At 38.9% G+C, this 21,421-nt stretch overlaps 1 protein-coding gene across 1 annotated transcript in view; it reads right to left on the reverse strand.

Annotated features, from left to right (window-relative positions):
- Positions 1 to 21,421, reverse strand: part of EXO1 (exonuclease 1) — a 38,346-nt gene that overhangs the window by 4,304 nt on the left and 12,621 nt on the right. The window contains 9 exon segments of the mRNA XM_049777564.1: positions 1 to 99; positions 101 to 166; positions 168 to 240; positions 4,264 to 4,507; positions 5,772 to 5,988; positions 8,944 to 9,040; positions 9,657 to 9,844; positions 14,173 to 14,385; positions 19,488 to 19,625. Coding sequence (XP_049633521.1) covers positions 1 to 99; positions 101 to 166; positions 168 to 240; positions 4,264 to 4,507; positions 5,772 to 5,988; positions 8,944 to 9,040; positions 9,657 to 9,844; positions 14,173 to 14,385; positions 19,488 to 19,625 — 1,335 coding nt within the window.

The following is a 21,421-nucleotide window of genomic DNA, read 5'->3' on the forward strand; positions in this document are numbered from 1 at the left end:
CTTGATGAATGTACAAGTCTCAAAAGACTGGGGCTCTTCTTTGCTAATCCCAGTCACATCATCTGGAATCTGATCATCTGATTTCTGTGCTACATCAGATATCAACTAGTTTCTTGTCCTTAAGACAATCCACTTCTTTTAGGTTGCTCTTTTTATCCATGAAAGCCAGTTTCATCTAGAAACTGGTCACAGTTTTCCTTGGGTACACAGTTAAAAGAATCTGGAGAACTGCAAAAAAACCTAACAGAAAACACAACAGAATGACTGACTGTATTAAGTACTTCAGTTTTCTCATAAATATGACAAGATTCAAAATGAAATGTTTTTGGGCCGGAGTGACAGCACAGCAGGCAGGGCGTTTGCCATGGATGCAAGCGACCCAAGTGTGATCCTTGGCATCCCATAAGGTCCCCCAAGCCTGTTAGGAGTGATTTCTGAGTGCAGAGCCAGAATACCTCGCTGTGCCCGAACAGGTGTGGCCCAAAACTCAAACAAAACAAGTTTCTTTTTTTAAATGATAAAAATGTCATATATAGAGGCAAAAATGACAAAACAAGTCTTAAAATTCCAAGTATAAGTTTTTTTTTTTTTTTTTTTTTTTTTTTATTGTGGTTTTTTGGGTCACACCCGGCAGTGCCAGGGGTTACTCCTGGCTCCATGCTCAGAAATGCTCCTGGCAGGCACGGGGGACCAATGGGACGCTGGGTATTCGAACCGATGACCTCTTGCAATGAAAGGCAAACGCCTTACCCTCCATGCTATCTCTCAGGCCCCCCAAGTATAAGTTTTGGCAATGCTAATATTCATTTATTAAAAAGTTTACTGATACAATAGAATGTTGGACAGAACTCTCTTGAAAATACTAATCTATACATATAATATCTGGGGGCTTTGTGTATTTTATTACATTTATATAATTGCATATATGGGTCTTCTTTCCTTAATTATTTTTAGCTCCTTAAAAACCTGTACCATTTTTCCATAGTATAGCAAACTGTGGAGAACAACAGTGGCTGCAACAGAAAGGACAATCACAACTTATTTATTATTATTTTATTATTTTTTTTTTTTTTGGTTTTTCAGCGGCCACACCTGTTTGATACTCAGGGTTACTCCTTGGCTAGAGCGCTCAGAAAATTGCCCCTGGCTTGGGGGGACCATATGGGACGCCGGGGGATAGAACCACGGTCTCGATCTTCCCTTGGCTAGCACTGGCAAGGGCAGACACCTTACCTCTAGCGCCACCTTGCCGGCCCCACAACTTATTTTTCTATATTTTGGCAAAAGCAAAATAAAATAAGCCATTTATGCCTCTCCTACGGTTCTGGAAAATCATTTGTGAACTGCAACATTATGCCTATGTGTAGTATTTTGGTTTTTTGTTTGTTTGTTTGTTTGTTTTGTTTTTGAGTCACACCCGGCAGCACTCAGGGGTTACTCCTGGCTCTATTCTCAGAAATCGCCCCTGGCAGGCCCACGGGACCATATGGGATGCCAGGATTCAAACCACCATCCTTCTGCATGCAATGCAAAAGCTTTACCTCCATGCTATCTCTCCAGCTCACCTATGTGTAATATTATGTGCTAGCTTTTTATATGCCCTATAAATGCCCATATCGTTTTAAATATTTAATATTTCAATTCAATCACTAATTCTTTTGGTTGAGCCACAACTAGTGCTGCTCAGGAATTACTCTTAGCAGTGCTCAGAGGACCATACAGGATGAGAGGGTAGATTCCAGGAAAGCTGAGTGGAAGACAAATACCCTAACTGCAGTGCTATTATTGCTCTAGCCCTCTATTAAAAACATTCCGGATGGGCCAGAGCAACCACCAAGGCAACAAATTAGCCAGCTCCGTAGGCTCATTTATTCTCAAGAGATACAAGCCAAGCTGCTAAAATTCATGGGTATACAGGTCTCACAGCTGAAATTCTGGGGTGCCCTTAACAGGGAACTAAGCTGAGTTTTTACTCAGCTGAAGCCCTCTCTGGCAGTCACACCCCACAACTGCCACCAGATCAATCGCCCCAACTTGACTGCTCCATGCTAATCTCTGCAAACATCAACCTGACAAATACTAGGTATTGCTAGCTTCGGGGCTGAAAGATCTGGGGTCTTCTCAAAGTCAGAGAGAGGGAAGCATAGCTTCTACCCTCCATACTCTGCAAGGCATAGCACCTGCAGCCACATCCTATGCCACTGCCACGTCAAATCATCCACCCAGCTCCAAAGATCCTGGAACGCCTGGAACATGTGGCAATATGATATCTCCAGTACCTCGATATGGACAATCCCAGTAGAAACATACCCAAATTAGATGAGAAAATAGCACAGAAGCCAACAAAAGAACCATTGATACAGAATGTTAAATTCTCAACTCGCGGGGCCGGAGAGATAGCATGGAGGTAAGGCGTTTGCCTCTCATGCAGAAGGTCATCGGTTCGAATCCCGGCGTCCCATATGGTCCCCCGTGCTTGCCAGGAGCGACATCTGAGCATGGAGCCAGGAGTAACCCCTGAGCACTGCCGGGAGACCCAAAAAAAAAACAAACAAAAAAAAAATTCTCAACTCGCAAAAAAAAAAACAAAAAAAAACAGCTTAGTAAAGCTTTAGACTATGACTTAATTACCCCATTGTGATAAAAAAAAGTTACAAAAATTTCTTTCTTTCTTTTTTTTTTTTTTTTTTTTTTTGTTTTTGGGTAACACCCGGCGGTGCTCAGGGGTTACTCCTGGCTGTCTGCTCAGAAACAGCTCCTGGCAGGCACGGGGGATCATATGGGACACCAGGATTCGAACCAACCACCTTTGGTCCTGGATCGGCTGCTTGCAAGGCAAACGCCGCTGTGCTATCTCTCCGGGCCCACAAAAATTTCTTTTAATAAAATTTATTCAATAATTACATTACTATTTATTATATTATATTATAAATATTCTATTTATTTTTTGTCTTTTGGGTCACACCTGGCAGTGCTCAGGGGTTACTCCTGGCTCTACACTCAGAAATCGCTCCTGGCAAGCTGGGGGGATCATATAGGGATGCCGGGATTTGAACCACGGTCCCTCTCTGTGTGCTAGGCAAAAGCCTTACCTCCATGCCATCTCTTTTGTGCCTGTCAAAGGGGGCATAATTGGGGCTAGGTTTGAAACTGAGGACAATAGTAGAGAGAATGTACACTGGTGGTATGTACTGGTATTGGAACACAATTCCAGAAACAACTGTATTATGAACAATTTTGTAAACCACAGTCTTCTTATATAGCTTTCATATATATAATTTAAAAAAAGCCTCATCCAATACAGAAGGAAGAATATATTATTAGGGAGAATATTATTAGGGAGAATGGTCTTCTTAGGTTTAGAGAAAAAAAAAACCAAAATAGTATAGCAGGTTGGGTCTTTGCCAAGCACATGGTTGAATTGATATTAAACGATGGCACCCAATACACTGTATATAGACAAGCATAAGCCAAAAAAAATCTGAACTCAGCTTATACTCAGGTCATACAGGTTATTTGATTCAAATGTGGGTGCACTGAATCTATTGCGCACTGAATCAAATGCCATAGTCCTCCAGTTGTCTTCAGCATCCTGCTGCTGGGGGTGGGGGGTGGGATGCTTCAGCTCAGTCCACAAGTTGCGGTTGAGCTGAAGAGGTAGGCGGCTGAACTGAAACTGTATTGCCACTGAAATATTTAACCCGTAAGATTTTGTGCTTTGTAACTCCTGGAGTATCTCCAGGTGTGGTTCAAAAAAGTAAAAACCAAAAAAGAAAGAGAGCAACTAAGGAGAAAAGTGGCGAGGAGAATCTAAGAAGTATTCCAATTTCTTTGAGATCTAGAAATCTAAAGGTCAATTAAAATACTACCCGTTGGAATTGGAAGAAGTAGCCATGAACTGGGATGGTCTTCTAGCTTTGTGCTTGTTTATTTTGGGTTTGGCCAACACAGGATGGAACCCAGTTTGATTCTCTGTATCCCAGTGGTCCACCCACCATGTGCCCTGCCAGGAGAGACTTCTGAGCGCAGAGCCAGGAGTACTCCTGAGCACCGCCAGTGTGACCCCAAACCAAAAAAACAAAACAAAACAAAAACAAAAAAAAAACAACCCCAACCAAAACCAAAAAAAACAAAAATCCTAAGGCAAATACTAGTATTAGAATCAATATAGGTTCTATATGTGTATATATATATATATTATTTTAATATATATATAACAATATATAAAAGAAGAACTATGATATAGATATATAAAAACTATACCTGATTCTGGTTCCTGGAACCACAACTGCATCTCTTTCTTTATTTTTTCTCTGTAAAATGTCGCAAATTTATTTTCTCCTTGTAGGCTGTGTGCTTAAGCATTTTTTGTTAGTAGCTTCATCTGCAAGGCTAGAAATGGGCGTTTCAAGAGAGTTTGATGTTTTATACCCTTCACATATATTTTTCTTGGTCTTCTTTGTAAATGAAGGAGAATACTGACGCAACAGATCATCTTCTGATAACTCTTCTAAATAAAAACAAAATTGTCTATATATTTTTTCTGTATAGAGATTTGAGTTTAACCTCACAGTTTGTGTTTCATTATCCTAAAGATGAAGTTTTTTGGGGTCACACCTGGCAGGCTAGGGAACCATATGGGATGCCAGGATTTGAACCACCGTCCTTCTGCATGCAAGGCAAATGCCCTACCTCCTCCATGCTATCTCTCCGGCACCTTTTCTTTTAACTTTTAAGCTGTAGTCAAAACTAGAGCCTCTGCTATATGCAAAAATTAGCAAAATTCTCAGATCCGGGTTTCTTTTTTCCCCCAAGTTTTTTTCTGTGTTCAGACCATGAAAATCCAGGTATTATTAGAAAACACATATTTAAAGTATATATGCTCTATCACTTGGGACACTTTTCAGCACTAAAATTATAAAAAAAATTCTAGAAGACAACATGAGAAAATCTTTTTTTTTTTTTTTTGGGGGGGGGGCGGGTTGTACCCGGCAGTGCTCAGGGGTTACTCCTGGCTCTACGCTCAGAAATTGCTCCTGGCAGGCTCGGGAGATCATAATGGGACGCCGGGATTCGAACCAAAGACCTTCTGCATGAAAGGCAAACGCCTGACCTCCATGCTATCTCTCCAGCCCCGAAAAAATCTTTTTTCCCAAAGGGATAAGGGTGTCTAGGTGATACCCAGGTATGCTCAGGGAATTGCGTGCGAGCACAGGCACGCACACACGCACGCGCGCGCGCGCGCACACACACACACACACACACACACATCTGGTCCAACAAAAAATCTTGAGTGACCTTGGGTTTAGTTAAAGGTCTTTTTTTTGGGGGGGGGCAGGGGCCCACACCCAGTGATGCTCAGAGGTTACTCCTGGCTATGCGCTCAGAAATTGCTCCTGGCTTGGGGGACCATATGGGACACTGGGGGATTGAACCGCAGTCCATGCTAGGTTAGCGCATGCAAGACAAATGCACTATCACTTGTGCCACCTCTCTGGCCCCTAGTAAAAGTTGTTTATTTTTGCTTGTTTCTTAGTTTGTGGTTTCTTAGTTTACACCCAGGGGTAACTCAGGGGTTACTCCTGGCTTTTACTCTCAGAAATCGCTCCTGGCAGGCTCGGGAGACCATATGGGATGCTGGGATTCGAACCACTGTCCTTCTGCATGAAAGGCAAACACCTTTCCTCCATGCTATCTCTCTGGCCCCACAGTAAAAGGTCTTAAATGTGAATAATACCTACTAACATTTCCTCAAAATATAAAATACATACCATTTCTTGGTCTTTTCACAAAAGATGATTTCCGTGGAAGATTTAATGCATTAGTACTAATTATTTGCTCAATGCCCACAGTACTCGTTTTTCCCTTTGAGCTTACATCATCAGAAACATCAATTCGAGAGCAGTAATTCCTATGCCATATGCTATAAACAACAGATGACTTTTGGTGTCTTTTATCAACCCAACTATAACTTCTTGATTGGGTAGGCTAAAAGCACATGAAAAAAGATGGAAAATAATCATTAACTTTAATCATTAACTTATCTCTTTGTCTATCATAAGTCACAAGTAAATAATAGTTACCCTTAAAATGAACAGCTTTTGATGAAATGTATCCTCTACAAACATTTTCTGGTTCACTGGTCCCAGATTTTTCTTAAATTTATTTTGTATTCCTAAATCTTTTTTCTTCTAATGAATGCCAATGTATCTTGTTGGATCATTTCTAAGAGATTAACCCTACTATCACATACGTTCCCTACAGCCCCACCAGGCGTAATTTCTGAATACACAGCCAGGTAAAAGCCCTGAGCATTACCAGATGTGCTCCCCTTAGAAATAATATTAAAAAATATATATAGTTAGAAAAAGTTTTAAATTTGAATTTTATTCAATGAAAGTACCAACTAGTTTAAAAATCTTATTTATGTCACTAAGTCTTTTATTTATATACTCTTTACACCATAAAATTATAAATTTAAAACAAAAATAAAAATTAAAACCATAAAATTACATATTTAAAGTGATCAAGTATCCAATTTCTAGAAATGTGTTAACTTCAAATCAAAAATGCTGGTCTCATATGTCAAATTTTGTACTTTATTGGAAACAATATTAAAAAAAAACAACTAATTTTTGAGTGGTTGTGTGTGTGTGTGTGTGTGTGTGTGTGTGTGTGTGTGTGCCCCTCATCCAGTAGTACTCAAGACTCACTCCTGGTGCTGTACTCAGGAATCACTCCTCTCAGCATCAAGGAAACACAGAAGTGCTGGGGATTGAACCTGGGTTGGTCAATGTGAGGCATACACCTTCCCCACTTTATTATCTCTCTGGCCCAGAAAAACTCATTTGTTTTATTAAGTACTATAAAAAATTTCGTTGAGAAAGGGCTATTTAAATAATCACTTAGCAATAATTTAATGTAAATACAAATTACAAAAGAAGATAAAAAAAACAAGGGTTAAGTAGAAAAACAGACCAAAAAAAGATTTTATAGATAAAGAAACAATTATTAGTTATAATAGTTCTATAAAAATTATGTAAAGGACACTAGGAAATACTGAAAGCAGGAAGGTCAGTTATTATAACATTCATATTCCTATCTATCATAGCTTAAAATTTTTTTTTTTTACTTTTGGGCCACACCTGGTGGTGCTTAGGGATTACTCCTGGCTCTGCGCCCAGGAATCACTCCTGAGGAGTCAGGATGGGATGCCAAGGATTGAACCTGGGTCAGCCACGTGCAAGGCAACTGCCCTTCCCACTGTGATATCGCTCCAGCCTCTAATAAACTTTTTTTAAATATACTAGTAGTTCACTGGCTGCAAAAGAATATGGAAGAGAAAAAGGCATAACAGGTCCAGCTCAAGGCCATTTTTGAGTTTCTGAGATAAAAGATGTCAATAATACAAAAATATAAGAATCATTAATATATCAATCATTCAAATATATAGTCAGTCAGCTCTTCTCAGATTTCCTATTTTAGCAGTCATGCTCAAAAGTAAGAAACACAAATTTTATATGCAACAAAATTAGGACATTTGTAATAACCAATTCACTCTGGAGAGAAAATAAGGAATTTAACTTAGCCAAAGAACTATCAAACCTCAGTGTCTATAGAAGAAAATATCATTGAGAAGCAAATTCCACCAACAGAAATCCACAGACAGGTTCAGGAATATGAAGTACCCTGAACCAGGTAGGAGGATGGCAGATAAAATAGAAGGCTAAGGACTCTCACCTTCAACTTGATCAGTCAACACACACAATCTGTGTGAAGAAAATTTGACTATCTTTGAAACCCAGAAAGAGTAAATAAGGCAGCAGGCATTTTAGGGATTGAGAGGCATCATTTCTCAGAAATCAAAGATGAGATTAGGTTTGATAGCTGGCATCCTGTTTACTCGAGCTTATTAATAGAATTTACACTTTTCAAAAATGAATTAATATTTCATTTATACAGAATACATATATTTTATAACCATAGAGATTTTTACTTTCATTTTATACTTATTAATGCAGATACTTAAGTATTACCTCTAACTTAAGGACAATATTCCCTTTCTTATGATAAAACACTGAAAAATATAGAGCAGGTGTGTTCAAGAAATATAAGCTAACCTGAGAATGAGTGGAAAAAGCTTTATTCCCAGGGTTGTTGTTTCTAGGTTTGAATTGCTGACGATAAAAACTGAGATTTAATAGAACGAGAGAGAGAAAAAGGCATTATTAAAAGAACAGCATATGGGGCCGGGCGGTGGCGCTGGAGGTAAGGTGCCTGTCTTGCCTGCGCTAGCCTAGGACGGACCGCGGTTCGATCCCCCGGCGTCCCATATGGTCCCCCAAGCCAGGAGCGACTTCTGAGAGCACGTCACAGGGTGTGGCCCAAAAACCAAAAAAAAAAAAAAAAAAAAAGAACAGTATATTCAGGGGCTAGAGAGATAGAAGTGGGAAAGGTGCTTGCCATGTACATGGCTGATTTCGGTTGGATTTAGTCCCTGACACCCCATATGGAGACCTAAACCCTAACAGGAATACCATGTCAGGAATAAACCCTGAGCACTGCTTGGTGTGGCTCCAAAACAAAAGTATAGCATATTGAAATGAAAAGTTCAAACTTACAAGTTTGATGATATAACAATAGCTACTATTTTTGGGGGGGAGGAGCACGGGTGGTCATGCTGATAGGACCATGTAGTACTAGGGATGGAAGCTTTGAACACAAAGTATGTGCTCTAGCGCATTTGAGCCATCTCCTACAATCCTAACAGCTAATTTTTAATTTAGGGAAAAGAACAAATATATATCTATAGTCTAAAATACCATTTCTTTTGAGTTATTTTCAATTGATACTCTGCAAATAGGAAAAGGCTTAAAAAATTAAGACTTCAGAAACTGAGACATAATTAATATGTTCTTTTAGATTTCTTTTTCAATATATTACCATGTCCGAGTCTGGGTTGTAGTCATCAATTTCTTCAAAAGTATTGACATCTTTATTTCCAAGTGCTATTTGAAGAGCTAGATAATCATCAATATACCTAGATTGTAAAATTAAGGAAAAATGCTCTTATTTACAAATGGTGTTGGATATGTTTTCTACTATGACAGATTTTTGAATAAAATGAAATGGATGCTACGTACTTTCTGCATTTGATCCATGCTAATCAATAGTGGCCTACTATTTGGAAGCAAAATCCCTCATCATCACTAATTTCTACTACCAAACCTTCTTCCTAGCCCTTATTTACTCTGTTGCAAAGGATATGGAAATAAAAATTCTAGCTACTCTGCCAAATGTATAAAGCTGTGGAAAGAACACATCTTTGTGTTTTCACATGTCCAGAACATACACCTAATAAAACAAGCTTTTTAACCTTTGCTTTGCTTCTTTTAGTGCCATCACTGGCATACACACTTTAACTAACTGATAACAATGCTCTTTTCTTTCATGTCAATTTAGGTAATTATCAAATTTAAGTTCATAAACAGAAACCACCCCATATCTTCACTAGCATGTTTAACTGGAAGGGTCAAAATATAGATTTCAACATCAAAAAGAAAAAATTTGCAAACCTTTTTCTGAATGTCTCATAATTTTATAACCATAAATGAATGAAAGTTCAACATTCTACCATTCTAGTTCAAAAAGGATACTGCCCAGCATAGCTCAATGTTTCTTTATCAATATCATCTTCATAGGCATTTAGAGGTATAAGTTTTCTTTTGATGGGATCAAACACCAGCTGATAAAGAAAGGTATTGTTGGCTCGAATAAATCCTTTGATATAATCTTCTGGTACTATTATATTCATTTTTAGATAATGTCCAATTTTCTTGATGACCTAATAACAAATATAAAAATGAGCTATCTGTAAAAAAAAGAACACGATATGCATTTTCCTCGAGATGGGTTGGTTCTACATTCGAAGAGTATAAAAAATGACAACTGATTGCTTTCATAAACATTAAAAAAAAAAAAAAAAAAAACAACTCTGGAGCAGGATTTTTAGCTGGCACGGGCGGACAGCTGGCAGACCTCCGCATGTGCCAGCGGCCTCTTGGCCCGGCCTAGGGTAAGGGGGCCCGGACCTGGGTCACCCGACTCCCCTCTCCCCCTTTCCTCCGGATCTCCAGATGGGTTCCTGGAAGGAACTGATGGGGCACCCTGGGTTTTCCCCACTCCCAGGCCGGGTCCGGAGACTGGCTTAGGGGGTGGAGTTTGATCTGGGGGGTGGCAGATAGCTGCTCAGCTATACTCAGGCTGTCACTGGCAATTTCATACCAGTCTACATTTTGCAAACCGAACATATGCTCCTCCCAACCATCAGTACCCCAGATTTACCCTTCTTAACTTCAGTAACACACAGTTCTAATCTCTGACCAAAGACATACAGTAGATCTAACAAATCCCAGAACTATTTAGAAGGACACAAATTGAACACACATTGAACACATATATCTTTTGAATATTTTATGGGTATTTTCTTTAACTGATGTAACTCTCTATATATTCTTCTACCATGATGTTTCTATCCACTTTTCATCTTGTCTTTTCTTTGTAAGCTGTTCAGTAAGGATTGTTGGTGGAACTGTCCCTCAGTTTGATGCCTATGATTGAACTATGTCATGGAAATTGCTGGTCTTGTTCCTATTGCCTCCAGATGCACCAATAACGCTTCATGGCATTGATCCTTGTTTGCATAGACACATTAAAATGGGAAAACACCATACATACAGATAAGTTCTTATCTAATAAATCTCAGTACAATGTACCTTACACCCTGAACATTGATATAATGACCTGGCACAGGCCTCAGAAGAATGGGCATCCTCCATTCACGCCGGAACCAGGCAAGCTATCTACGAAACATCCAAGGTCTTTTATAGCAACAGCTGGAAGCAGTCCTCTACCAGGACAGACACTACCAAGAGTCTGACATCGACCTCCTAAAAAAAGACTTCCGTTTACACTGAGAAGACTTGACAACAACAATGACCTGCTCTACAGGACATGGTTTTCTCTATTGCCCCTTAAGTGTGAGGTGAAACGAGAGGATGCTCTGCACCATCCTGACTGCAATGTGGGATATGCAGACTCCAGGATCTTTAATACAGAAGCATGATACCAACAACAGAGACTATGTGAGGAATGGAGGTGTATTGCCACTACAGACGATGACTTGAATTGGACAAACTAGTTTGCCTGGAGCCTAGAGTCAGTCCTGTGCCAGGAAACTTCAGGGGTAGGGTCTCCTTGTATTTAGACCATAATTTGTCTTTCCATGTCCCTTATGTTTTGGTGGGCCTATGCAAACAAATGCCACTTTAATACCATTTTTTACTATGTTCCCTTGACTCCAATCCTTAAGAAAAACAACCCACTAAAACTTTTGAGGTTAACTTAAACTAGTAAGCATGTGCATGGAACTAGATAAATGTACTTTGCCCTCAATGTTTAAGGAGTTACATAAGTCTAATTTCTTTAGATTATATTGTGTGCTGCTAAGAAATAGCATGTACTACAACTGGGGATTTGAGGGACAAAGTAATTGTATTGTACATGGGTTCAGTTTTGTTTTTCTTAATGTTCTTTGGCTGAAAGTTCAAGGCTGGGATATCATCGATGGGACTACCAAGAATTCTGTTTATGGGTGATTGGGCTTCCATTGTAACTTTACCCTGTCCTCTTTCTTTGCATCTTTGTTGTCATAATTAAAATAAAAAAAATAAAAAAATAAAAAAAACTATAGTAAATGATGGAACCCTCCCAGGTACCACACAATGTTCCCTAAATATGGAGCCTGAAGTAAATCCCAATGACTCCACTTCAACCAACTCCCCAGTTACATAACAAAGTTGATACTACAAAGTAAAATTTGTACCTTCAGAATCCCCCCTATTTTTGGTGGGATGGGGAAAATTTTAGTGGCAATTTAGCTGTATCAGGGCTAACTCCTGGGTCTGCACAGGGATGGAAAACCATACACTGTGCTGGGAATTGAATCTGAGGGGTAATGTGTAAAACAAGTGCCCTACACGCTGTTATTATCTTTTCAGGCCCTCTTTATTTAAAAAAAAAAAAAAATATATATATATATATATATAAAAAACCCTGTGAAATAAATATACCCAAAATATTCTGAGATCATAGTTTAAAAAAAAGTTGGCATTCTTGTTAGCCAAAGAGCTGAAAGGAGTTTCAAATATTGTATATCAAATCCATAGACCATGATGGGAAAAGTACACCTTACACCAATGAGTAAATTGCATGATGGAAACTTGCATGACATGAGTATTTGTAGGAAAAAACAACAGCAACTGTATCATGAACAACTTTGTAATCACAGTGTTTAAATAAAGTAATTAATTTGAAAAAAGAACATTAAAACAATCCACAGACGAAGAAGAAACCCCAAATAAATGAAATGATCCCAAAGTTACAGGCTACAGGCTGTTCTACCTTGATTTCAATTAGAGATCCGCCCACTATTCCTTAATAAAGCTATAAGAACTATTACTTTGTCTCCTGAACAGAACATGTAAACTATATTCTGTAAGTAAAAGTGCATTAGAAACTACACAAGTAGTAGAGGGAAATAAATCTTTTGGTTATATGATGGGGGACTCAGACCTCTGAGTCTGTATAGCTAGAGTTCAAGGAACCAAATGTAAGGTGTGCTCTAGCACCTTATTCATATTTCTGGCCATAGTATATAGTCTTATTTTTGAGGAAAGGCAACCAAATGAATGATATGGCAGTGATGTATAATGTCTTCAGGATTTTCTAGTGAATTTATGACACACGAATCACACCAGATTAAAGTATAAATATGAAAACCTAGCTATCTTCTATTAAACCATATTAAGATTTAAATAAGTATATAATTATCCTCATAATTTTGTCTTATAAAAATTGGTTACTTTTCATAAAAATGTGCTATTTTGGTCTTTTGTTTTTGTTTGTTTTGAGCCACACCTGGTGACGCTCGGGGTTAGTTACTCCTGGCTACGCGCTCAGAAATAGCTCCTGGCTTGAAGGACCATATGGATGCCAGGGATCAAACCGAAGTCCATCCTGGGTCAGCCGCGTGCAAGGCAAAAGCCCTACAACTATGCTATCGCTCTGGCCAGGTCCATCCTGTGTCAGCCATATGCAAGGCAAACGCTCCAAGCGATAGACAGCCAGCATCACATATGGTCCCCCAAATCAGCCAGGAGCAATTTCTGAGTGCAGAGCCAGTAGTAACCTAATCCCTGAGCATCAGCGGATGTGGCCCCAAAACAAAACGAAACAAAAAAAGTGTTAATTTTGTTAACATCTAGTGTATTCACTATTAGTTTTAAGTGAATTAATATTTTTATTTTTCTGCTCTAAAATCTATCAACTGCTAAAACTTCTAAACAAGGGGCCGGGAAGGTGGCGCTAAGAGGTAAGGTGTCTGCCTTGCAAGCGCTAGCCAAGGAACGGACCCCGGTTCGATCCCCCAGCGTCCCATATGGTCCCCCAAGCCAGGAGCAACTTCTGAGCGCATAGCCAGGAGTAACCCCTGAGCGTTACCGGGTGTGGCCCAAAAAACAAAAAAACAAAAAACAAAAAAAACAAAAACAAAAAAAAAATGTAGGGGGAGAGCAGAGATATAGGACAGTAGATAGGTAATTCTTTGGCGAAAATTAAGAAACACTATTCAATGTTCCAACACCACATCCTCTCCTAGAGGGTAACTTTACTTGGAGCCATATAGCACTACAGCACTACTGAGTGGTCACTGTAGGGGTTGGACCACATGTAGTGCCAAACTGAAACAGGCTTGCAATCAAGACAAAAGCCTTATCTTACCATCTCTTCAAACCCCAGAATATACATTTAAGTCTGATCTCTACTGAATATTTTGTCTCTTAAAGTCTCTTTTTAGAACCTGAATAAAAAATAAAATTACTGTGTGGCCAACTATTCCCCTAAAATAAATATTTATAGTTCTGTAAACCAATCACTGAAAATATGTTGGCCAAATAAGTTGTTCATTATTTGCTATAAGTGTTTTTCTGTCAAATTTTTCTTTAAATGAAGATTGGCTATGGCAGAATATATAAAGTGTATCCATATTCTATGTTGTCACTCTGTAATTGATGGTTCAAAGGCTGGATATGACAGTTGGCAAATGACTCTTACCTTTAAAATATCTGGATTGTTGGCTAGTTTTAGTAATTTGCAGGCCTTTGCTAATCCTATGCCACGTAATGATGAGAGATAGTCACAACCTGAAAGAATGCACATATAACGGAACTTCTCTTCTGTGAACCCATCTCCAAGTTGTTTGCACATTCCAAGCCGAGCTTGATCAATTTCTAGCCCATTTCCAAACTGGTCCATTTTTAAAATCACCTTCAAAAAAGAAAGAATACTGTTAATACCTATGAGGGTCATTTTTACTTTTCATAACCCATCTAACTTCCTATCTATACTAAAGAATGTTATGACTAGCAAATAGAAACTCATACAAAAGCATTGTTCCTGATTTTTCACTTTTATTTATTTCACTGGAAGCTATGTTGGGGCCATAGTACCTGGCTTTATACTTTTTTTGTTTTGTTTTTGTTTTGGGGTCACACTGGCGGCGCTCAGTGGTCACTCCTGATTCTGCGCTCAGTGGTCACTCCTGATTCTGCGCTCAGAAGTCACTCCTGGCAGGTTCGGGACCATTTGAGATGCAGGGATTTGAACTGGGGTCTGTCCTGTGTTGGCCGCATGCAAGGACTTACCGCTGTGCTAGCACTCTGGCCCCCTGGCTCTATACTTGAGGACTACTTCTGGCAGTGCTCAGGGAAAAATGCAGTGTCTTATGCCTGCTATCACTTACTGGAAAGGCTCAAAAAGGGTTAAAACAGCAAAAGATTGACTATAATCATTGAGAAAGTTGCTATAATAAATAAGCTTAGCACTTGAAAAAGATCAAGCTGATAAGAGTATGTTATAATGTTTGATTTGAATGGCTATAAAAACTCATACTGAATACTTAAGATATTGGTCTCTGAAATCAATATGAAGCAGTGTTATTTTAAATGGACTTATACGTCTATCCTCTTGAAATAAAAGATCATTCTACTATGATGGGGCATAAGAGATAGCATATAGCACTAGGGTATTTTGCCTTGCATGTGGTTCAATCATAGTCTCCCAAGGCTTTCCAGGAATGATCCCTGAGTGCAGAGCCAGAAGTAAGCCCTAAACAATTTAAAATGGCCCCTAAATTAGAAGAATAAAAAGGCATGTAGTCAGCCCACTGAGTTTTTTACATATGTCTATTTGTACATATTAATTATGTTTTTATATTATTAATATATGTACATATGTTACAGAAATTACTAATTTTTGGGCCACATTCAGCAGTCCTTAGGACTCTCTTGGCTCTCTGCTTTGGGATCATTTTTGGCAATGCTCAGAAAATTGTATGTAGTGCAGAGACGAAACTGAGTTGGTCACATACAGAACAAGGATGTTCTTCTCACAAGAATGTTTCTTGCCTCTCACCTTTTATTTTCTTTAGTTTTTGGGCCATACACAGTGGTGCTCTGGAGTCATTCCTGGAGGTGATTGGGAGACCTTATGTGATGACAGGCACCCAATCTAGTTTGGCCGAGTATTAGGCAAATACACTACCCTCTATGCTATTGACCTTCACCTTTATATTATTTAAGTTAGCTTTTTGCATTTTCCTATATAATTCAGGTTATATCTTCATATACTTTTAGTACTTCCAAATATACAAATTTCATCAGGAAAAAGAAATGTATACTTATTATTAAATGGTTTTGTTGAACTAATTTCATTTTTTTAACTTGATTGATTGGTTTCTGGACCACACCCAGCAGTGCTCAAGGATTACTCCTGGCTCTGCACTCTAAAATCGCCCCTAGCAGTCTGGGGGACATATGGGATGCTGGGAATCGAACTAGGTCCCTCCCAGTCTGCCATATGCAAGGCAAACACCCAACTGCTGTGCTATCTCTCCAGCCTAAAGAACTAATTTATTTTATGTCAAAAAACTAATTTCTAATAATTGGTTTTAATTTTCTGATTTTTCCAATATTTTGTACAAAATTTAGTTGTCCCAAATGACATTATAAATTTTAAGTAAGCCTGTTGACAATAAATTATCTTCACTAAGACCTACTTGGTAAAAACTGTAAGCTAATTTTCTTAAAGTTTTTATCTATTAAATTTTTTATTCCCACCAATTCTCCTGTAAAAGTCATTATACACTTTGGAGGACTGGAGAGAGTAGAGAATAAGGAGCTTACTTTACACAAAGCCAACTCAGGTTTGTTCGTTTTTTTTTTTTTGTTTTTGTTTTTGGTTTTTGGTTTTTGGGTCATACCCAGCACAGTACTCAGGGGTTACTCTTGGCTCTACACTCAGAAATCACTTCTGGCAGGGACTATATGGGATGCTGGGATTCAAACTACCGTCTAAGAACTATCAGGAATTGTTCCTGCTCACTGCTAGGAATGCCTGTAGTCTACTTGTTCTTTGAGTGCAAGAAAGTTCCATTTTTACCCTTTTTTTTTTTTTTTGGTTTTTGGGTCACACCTGGCAGTGCTCAGGGGTTACTCCTGGCTCTACACTCAGAAATCCCTCCTGGCAGACACAGGGGACCATATGGGATGCCAGGATTCAAACCACCACCGTCCTTCTGCATGAAAGGCAAATGCCTTACACCCATGCTATCTCTCCGGTCCCACACTATTTCTTATTTACCTAAAGAAAAGGGAAGGGGGGTGTAGCATGATAGCACAGCAGTAGGGCATTTGCCTTGCCTACCTTGCCTTGGCCTACCAGGGACAGACCCAGGTTTGATTCCTGGCATCCCATACTGTCCCCCAGTCTGCCAGGAGTGATTTCTGAGCATGGTGGCCCCAAATCAATGACCATTACAACAAATAATGGAGGGGTGGGGATTTTAATATCTGTACCCATTAGAAAATTCTTTTAAAAGGTAAAACTAAATATATCTAACATATTGAATATTCTTGAAAATGAAAATGTTAGTTTTCACTACCCTGAAAGTAATAAATTCAATTAGGTATGTTGTGTTCTAGAAAAAAAAATACTAGGTCTTTTAGTTTCCAAAAACAATGACCAGTGGCTGGAGCAGTGGAGCAGCAATAGGGCGTTTGCCTTGCACATGGCTGACCCAGGACAAACTATGGTTCGATACCCCCACGTTCCATATTGTAACACAAGCCAGGATTGATTTCTGAGTGCATAGCCAGGAGTAACCCCTGAGCATCATCGGGTGTGGCCCCAAAACAAAAACAAAAAAACCTCAACAAACTCATAACTGTTGCACCTAGAGTTGCACGAAAATCTCCCCAGAATGCAAGTTTGCTTGGCAAGAATGACTTCTGAACTAGCAGTAATTAGGATGGAGTACCTTTCTTCTGTATTATGATCAATGCTATCACCATCTTTAAAAAAAAAAAAATCTGAATTTTCTGGCCAGTTTACTGCTCTGCAACAATCTCTCCCAGATATTATTCAGTAATTTGATATGAAATCTTTTTCTATGACAGTCATGGTAAAATAGCCAAAAATCTCTAGTGAAGACCTACTACTATGTTACTTCCTATACACTGGAGGGTCTGCTTTGATTATTGTTGAGGCACTGAGATAGAAAAGCTGAAAGGCAGAGGTTGGTTATGTAATGAAAAGGGTGGGTGGGTGGCAAAATATTGGAGGGAGAATGTATAATGGAAAGGGTAGGGTGCTGAAAAAAGTTGAAGAGCAAGGAGTATGAGGAGAGAAGATATTTGGGTCTATATGTTGGAGAGTAGTCAGCATATATATATATATATATATATATATATATATATATATGTATATATACACACAGAGTGTATATATATTTGTATATGTGTAGACATTTTTGGTTTAGGGCCATACTCAGTTTAGGGTTTTTAAATAAATATTTTATTATTTAAATGAATTAAAATATTTAATTTAATATGTAGCGATTAAAAACTATGAGTACTCAGAAATTACTCCTGGTTGGCTCAGGGAACCATATGAGATGATGGGGATTGAACCCTAGTTGGCCACATGCAAGGAAAATAATGCTACCACTATACTATCACATCAGTCCCTAAAAAGGGTATATTATCTTTATTATACTATCTCTCTTATACCCTGAATATTCACTTTTCCTTTAAAGTAATACTAATTAGGGTCTGGAGAAATAGTATAGCAGGCAAGGCACTACTTCCCCTGATCACAACTGACCTGGGTTCTATCCCTGGAAGTGCATATTGTCCCCTGAGCATTCCCAAACGTGATCCCTGAGTGTAGATTAAGTCCTGACTATCATCACTAGGTATGGTTTAAGACAAAAATCAAAAACAACAATAAAAAAAGAAATGTTGTTCATTGTAAAATAAAGCTTCAGAAATAAGCTGTCAGAAATCACTCATCACAGGGGCCGGAGAGATAGCATGGAGGTAAGGCATTTGCCTTTCATGCAGGAGGTCATCGGTTCAAATCCCGGCACCCCATATGGTCCCCCGTGCCTGCCAGGAGCAATTTCTGAGCCTGGAGCCAGGAATAACCCCTGAGCACTGCCGGGTGTGACCCAAAAACCCACAAAAAAAAAAAAAAAAAAAAAAAAAAGAAATCACTCATCACTGTTACTAAAATCTTACTGATACCATATTTTTCAAGTAATATTGAAATTACAGACAATATAAATAACAGGCATAAAGAAAAATTATCCTATAGACTTATGCCTTAATTTCTCTCCTCTTAACATAAAACTTTCCACTACATGGATTTAAATATAATCATCAGTAACTTCAGAATATTCCAATCAGTAGAAAGTTAATTTACTTGCAGAATCTATTTAAGAAATCTAAATATAAATATGGGGCCAGAGAGAGCATGGAGGTAAGGCATTTGTCTTGCACGCAGAAAGTTGGTGGTTCGAATCCCGGTATCCCATGTGGCCTCTGATCCTGCCAGAAATGATTTCTGAGCATAGAACCAGGAGTGACCCCTGAGCGCTGCCGGGTGTGACCCAAAAACAAAACAAATGAAAAAGAAGAAATATATATATGATCAACCTGGGTTTTACCCTTGGTATCTCATATGGTCTCCGGAACCTGCCAGGAGTAACTACTGGCAGTAAGTGCTGGATGTGGCCCCCGCCAAAAACAAAGAAAATTTGGAAAGAATTTGGATAAACAATAAATTCTCAACTTTGATGTTCTTACTCTGAAGAAAGTTCCCAGTCATACAAGCTGGAGTAAAGTAGTGCAATAGTAAAACCCCTTCTTTTCACCACAACTATTATCACCATAAGTAAATATCAACTGCAAATCAATTATGTCCAGGGGAATAAATATACAACTTTAGCTCTTCAATTTTTATCATTTCCAACGACATAGGGAAATATGTAACAATTAAAAAAATCGGTAGTTTAAGTAGTTTTTAAGTACCTTTTTACAGCCAAAAGCAAGGAGATCAGAATCCTCTGTAATTATAGCTTGTACAATACCAGCTTTGTTAAGGTAGGCCAACTGTGCATCTGCTTCGTAAGGAGCCACAAGACAATCTACTCCCTGAGCCCGAGCAGCCTGTCAAGAGAAAATCACAATTAATTTCTGACACAGTTGTCTGGAAAGCACTGAATACTTCCTACTTAAAGCACATTTTATTATCAGTCTCACTGACATATTTGTTTTGTTTTGGGTTTTGGTTTTTGGGTCACACCCGGCAGTGCTCAGGGGTTACTCCAGGCTCTGCGCAAAGAAATCGCTCCTGGCAGGCTTAGGGAAGCATATGGGATGCCAGGACTCGAACCAGGGTCTGTCATGGGTCTGCAAGGCAAACACTCTACTGCTGTGCTATCTCTTCGGCCCAGACATGATAATATTTTAAGAAATCATTTCCCTGTAGGTTTTCTATTTTACTCCTAGCATACAGTGCACAATTCATAATATTAATTCTGGGATGTAACTTAGAAGTTGAATGATGGGCCCGGAGAGATAGCACAGCGGTGTTTGCCTTGCAAGCAGCCAATCCAGGACCAAAGGTGGTTGGTTTGAATCCCGGTGTCCCAAACCCCTGAGCACCGCCGGGTGTGGCCCAAAAACCAAAAAAAAAAAAAAAAAAAAAAAAAGAAGTTGAATGACAACATTGCATGTCTGAAGTTTCACATTCAATTCCTTCCCTCCTTCCCTCCCTCCCTCTCTCTCTCTCTCTCCCCTTCCTTTCGTTCGAGTTTGAGACCCCTGTTTTAGATTATCATTATATAAATATATAAAAATACACACAAATTTCATATTCTCACAATCACATTACTTATATGTAGCACATTCTCTCTTATACTTCTATCGTATCCTATATCCTATAATTTCCTTTCACTTTATACAGAAAGAGTAAATGATCGCATGATTCAAAGGGAGGAGAGTGGGGCTGGAGAAATAGCATGGAGGTAAGGCGTTTGCCTTTCATGCAGAAGGTCATCGGTTTGAATCCCAGCGTCCCATATGGTCCCCCGTGCCTGCCAGGAGCAATTTCTGAGCATGGAGCCAGGAGTAACCCCTGAGCACTGCTGGGTGTGACCCAAAAACCACAAAAAAAAAAAAAGGGGGGGAGGAGAGAAGAATGTCTACAACCTCAGAAGCTAGATAAGACCATATGGAAAACAGATGTTTCCACTTCTATCATTATTCATTTACCAAGACATTTGAAGACAACCCCTAAAAGGGAGGAATGAGGGCTGAGATTATGGACAGTTTTGATTTACAGAGGAAAGCAAAGAAAAAACTAAGCAAAATCTGAAGTTAGAAGCCTTGAGACTGAAAATGATGACTGGTTCAACAGCTCTCTAAAATTCAGAAATGAAGAGAACAGAAGAATACATTATGGGTGAGATGAAAATCCAGGAATATACCCCTGCTATATCTATAAAACAAGTTAGTGGAATTTATCTAAATTACTGATTATAAACAGTACACTTCGCTGGGGGATTTCTCCCTTAAAAACTAGATTCTGAGGCCGGAGCAATGGCTCAGCAGTAAGGTGTTTGCCTTGTACACGATTGACCCAGGACAGACCCTAGTTCAATCCTCTGGCATCCCATATGGTCCCTCAAGCCAGGAGCGATTTGAATGCATAGCCAGGAGTAACCCCTGAGCGTCACCGGGTGTGGCCCCAAAATAAAAAAAACAAAAACAAAACAGGCAAAAAAAAAAACCCTGTATATTCTTACTTCCGTCTAAAGGAACTATTCTTTTATTCCATGAACAGGTACTTTTCTTTCATGTACTTGGTACTTTTTTTTTTTTTTTTTAGTTTTTTTTGTTTTTTTGGGGGCCACACCCATTTGATGCTCAGGGGTTACTCCTGGCTAAGTGCTCAGAAATTG

Source organism: Suncus etruscus, chromosome 7, assembly GCF_024139225.1.
Source record: "Suncus etruscus isolate mSunEtr1 chromosome 7, mSunEtr1.pri.cur, whole genome shotgun sequence".
Taxonomy (NCBI): domain Eukaryota; kingdom Metazoa; phylum Chordata; class Mammalia; order Eulipotyphla; family Soricidae; genus Suncus; species Suncus etruscus.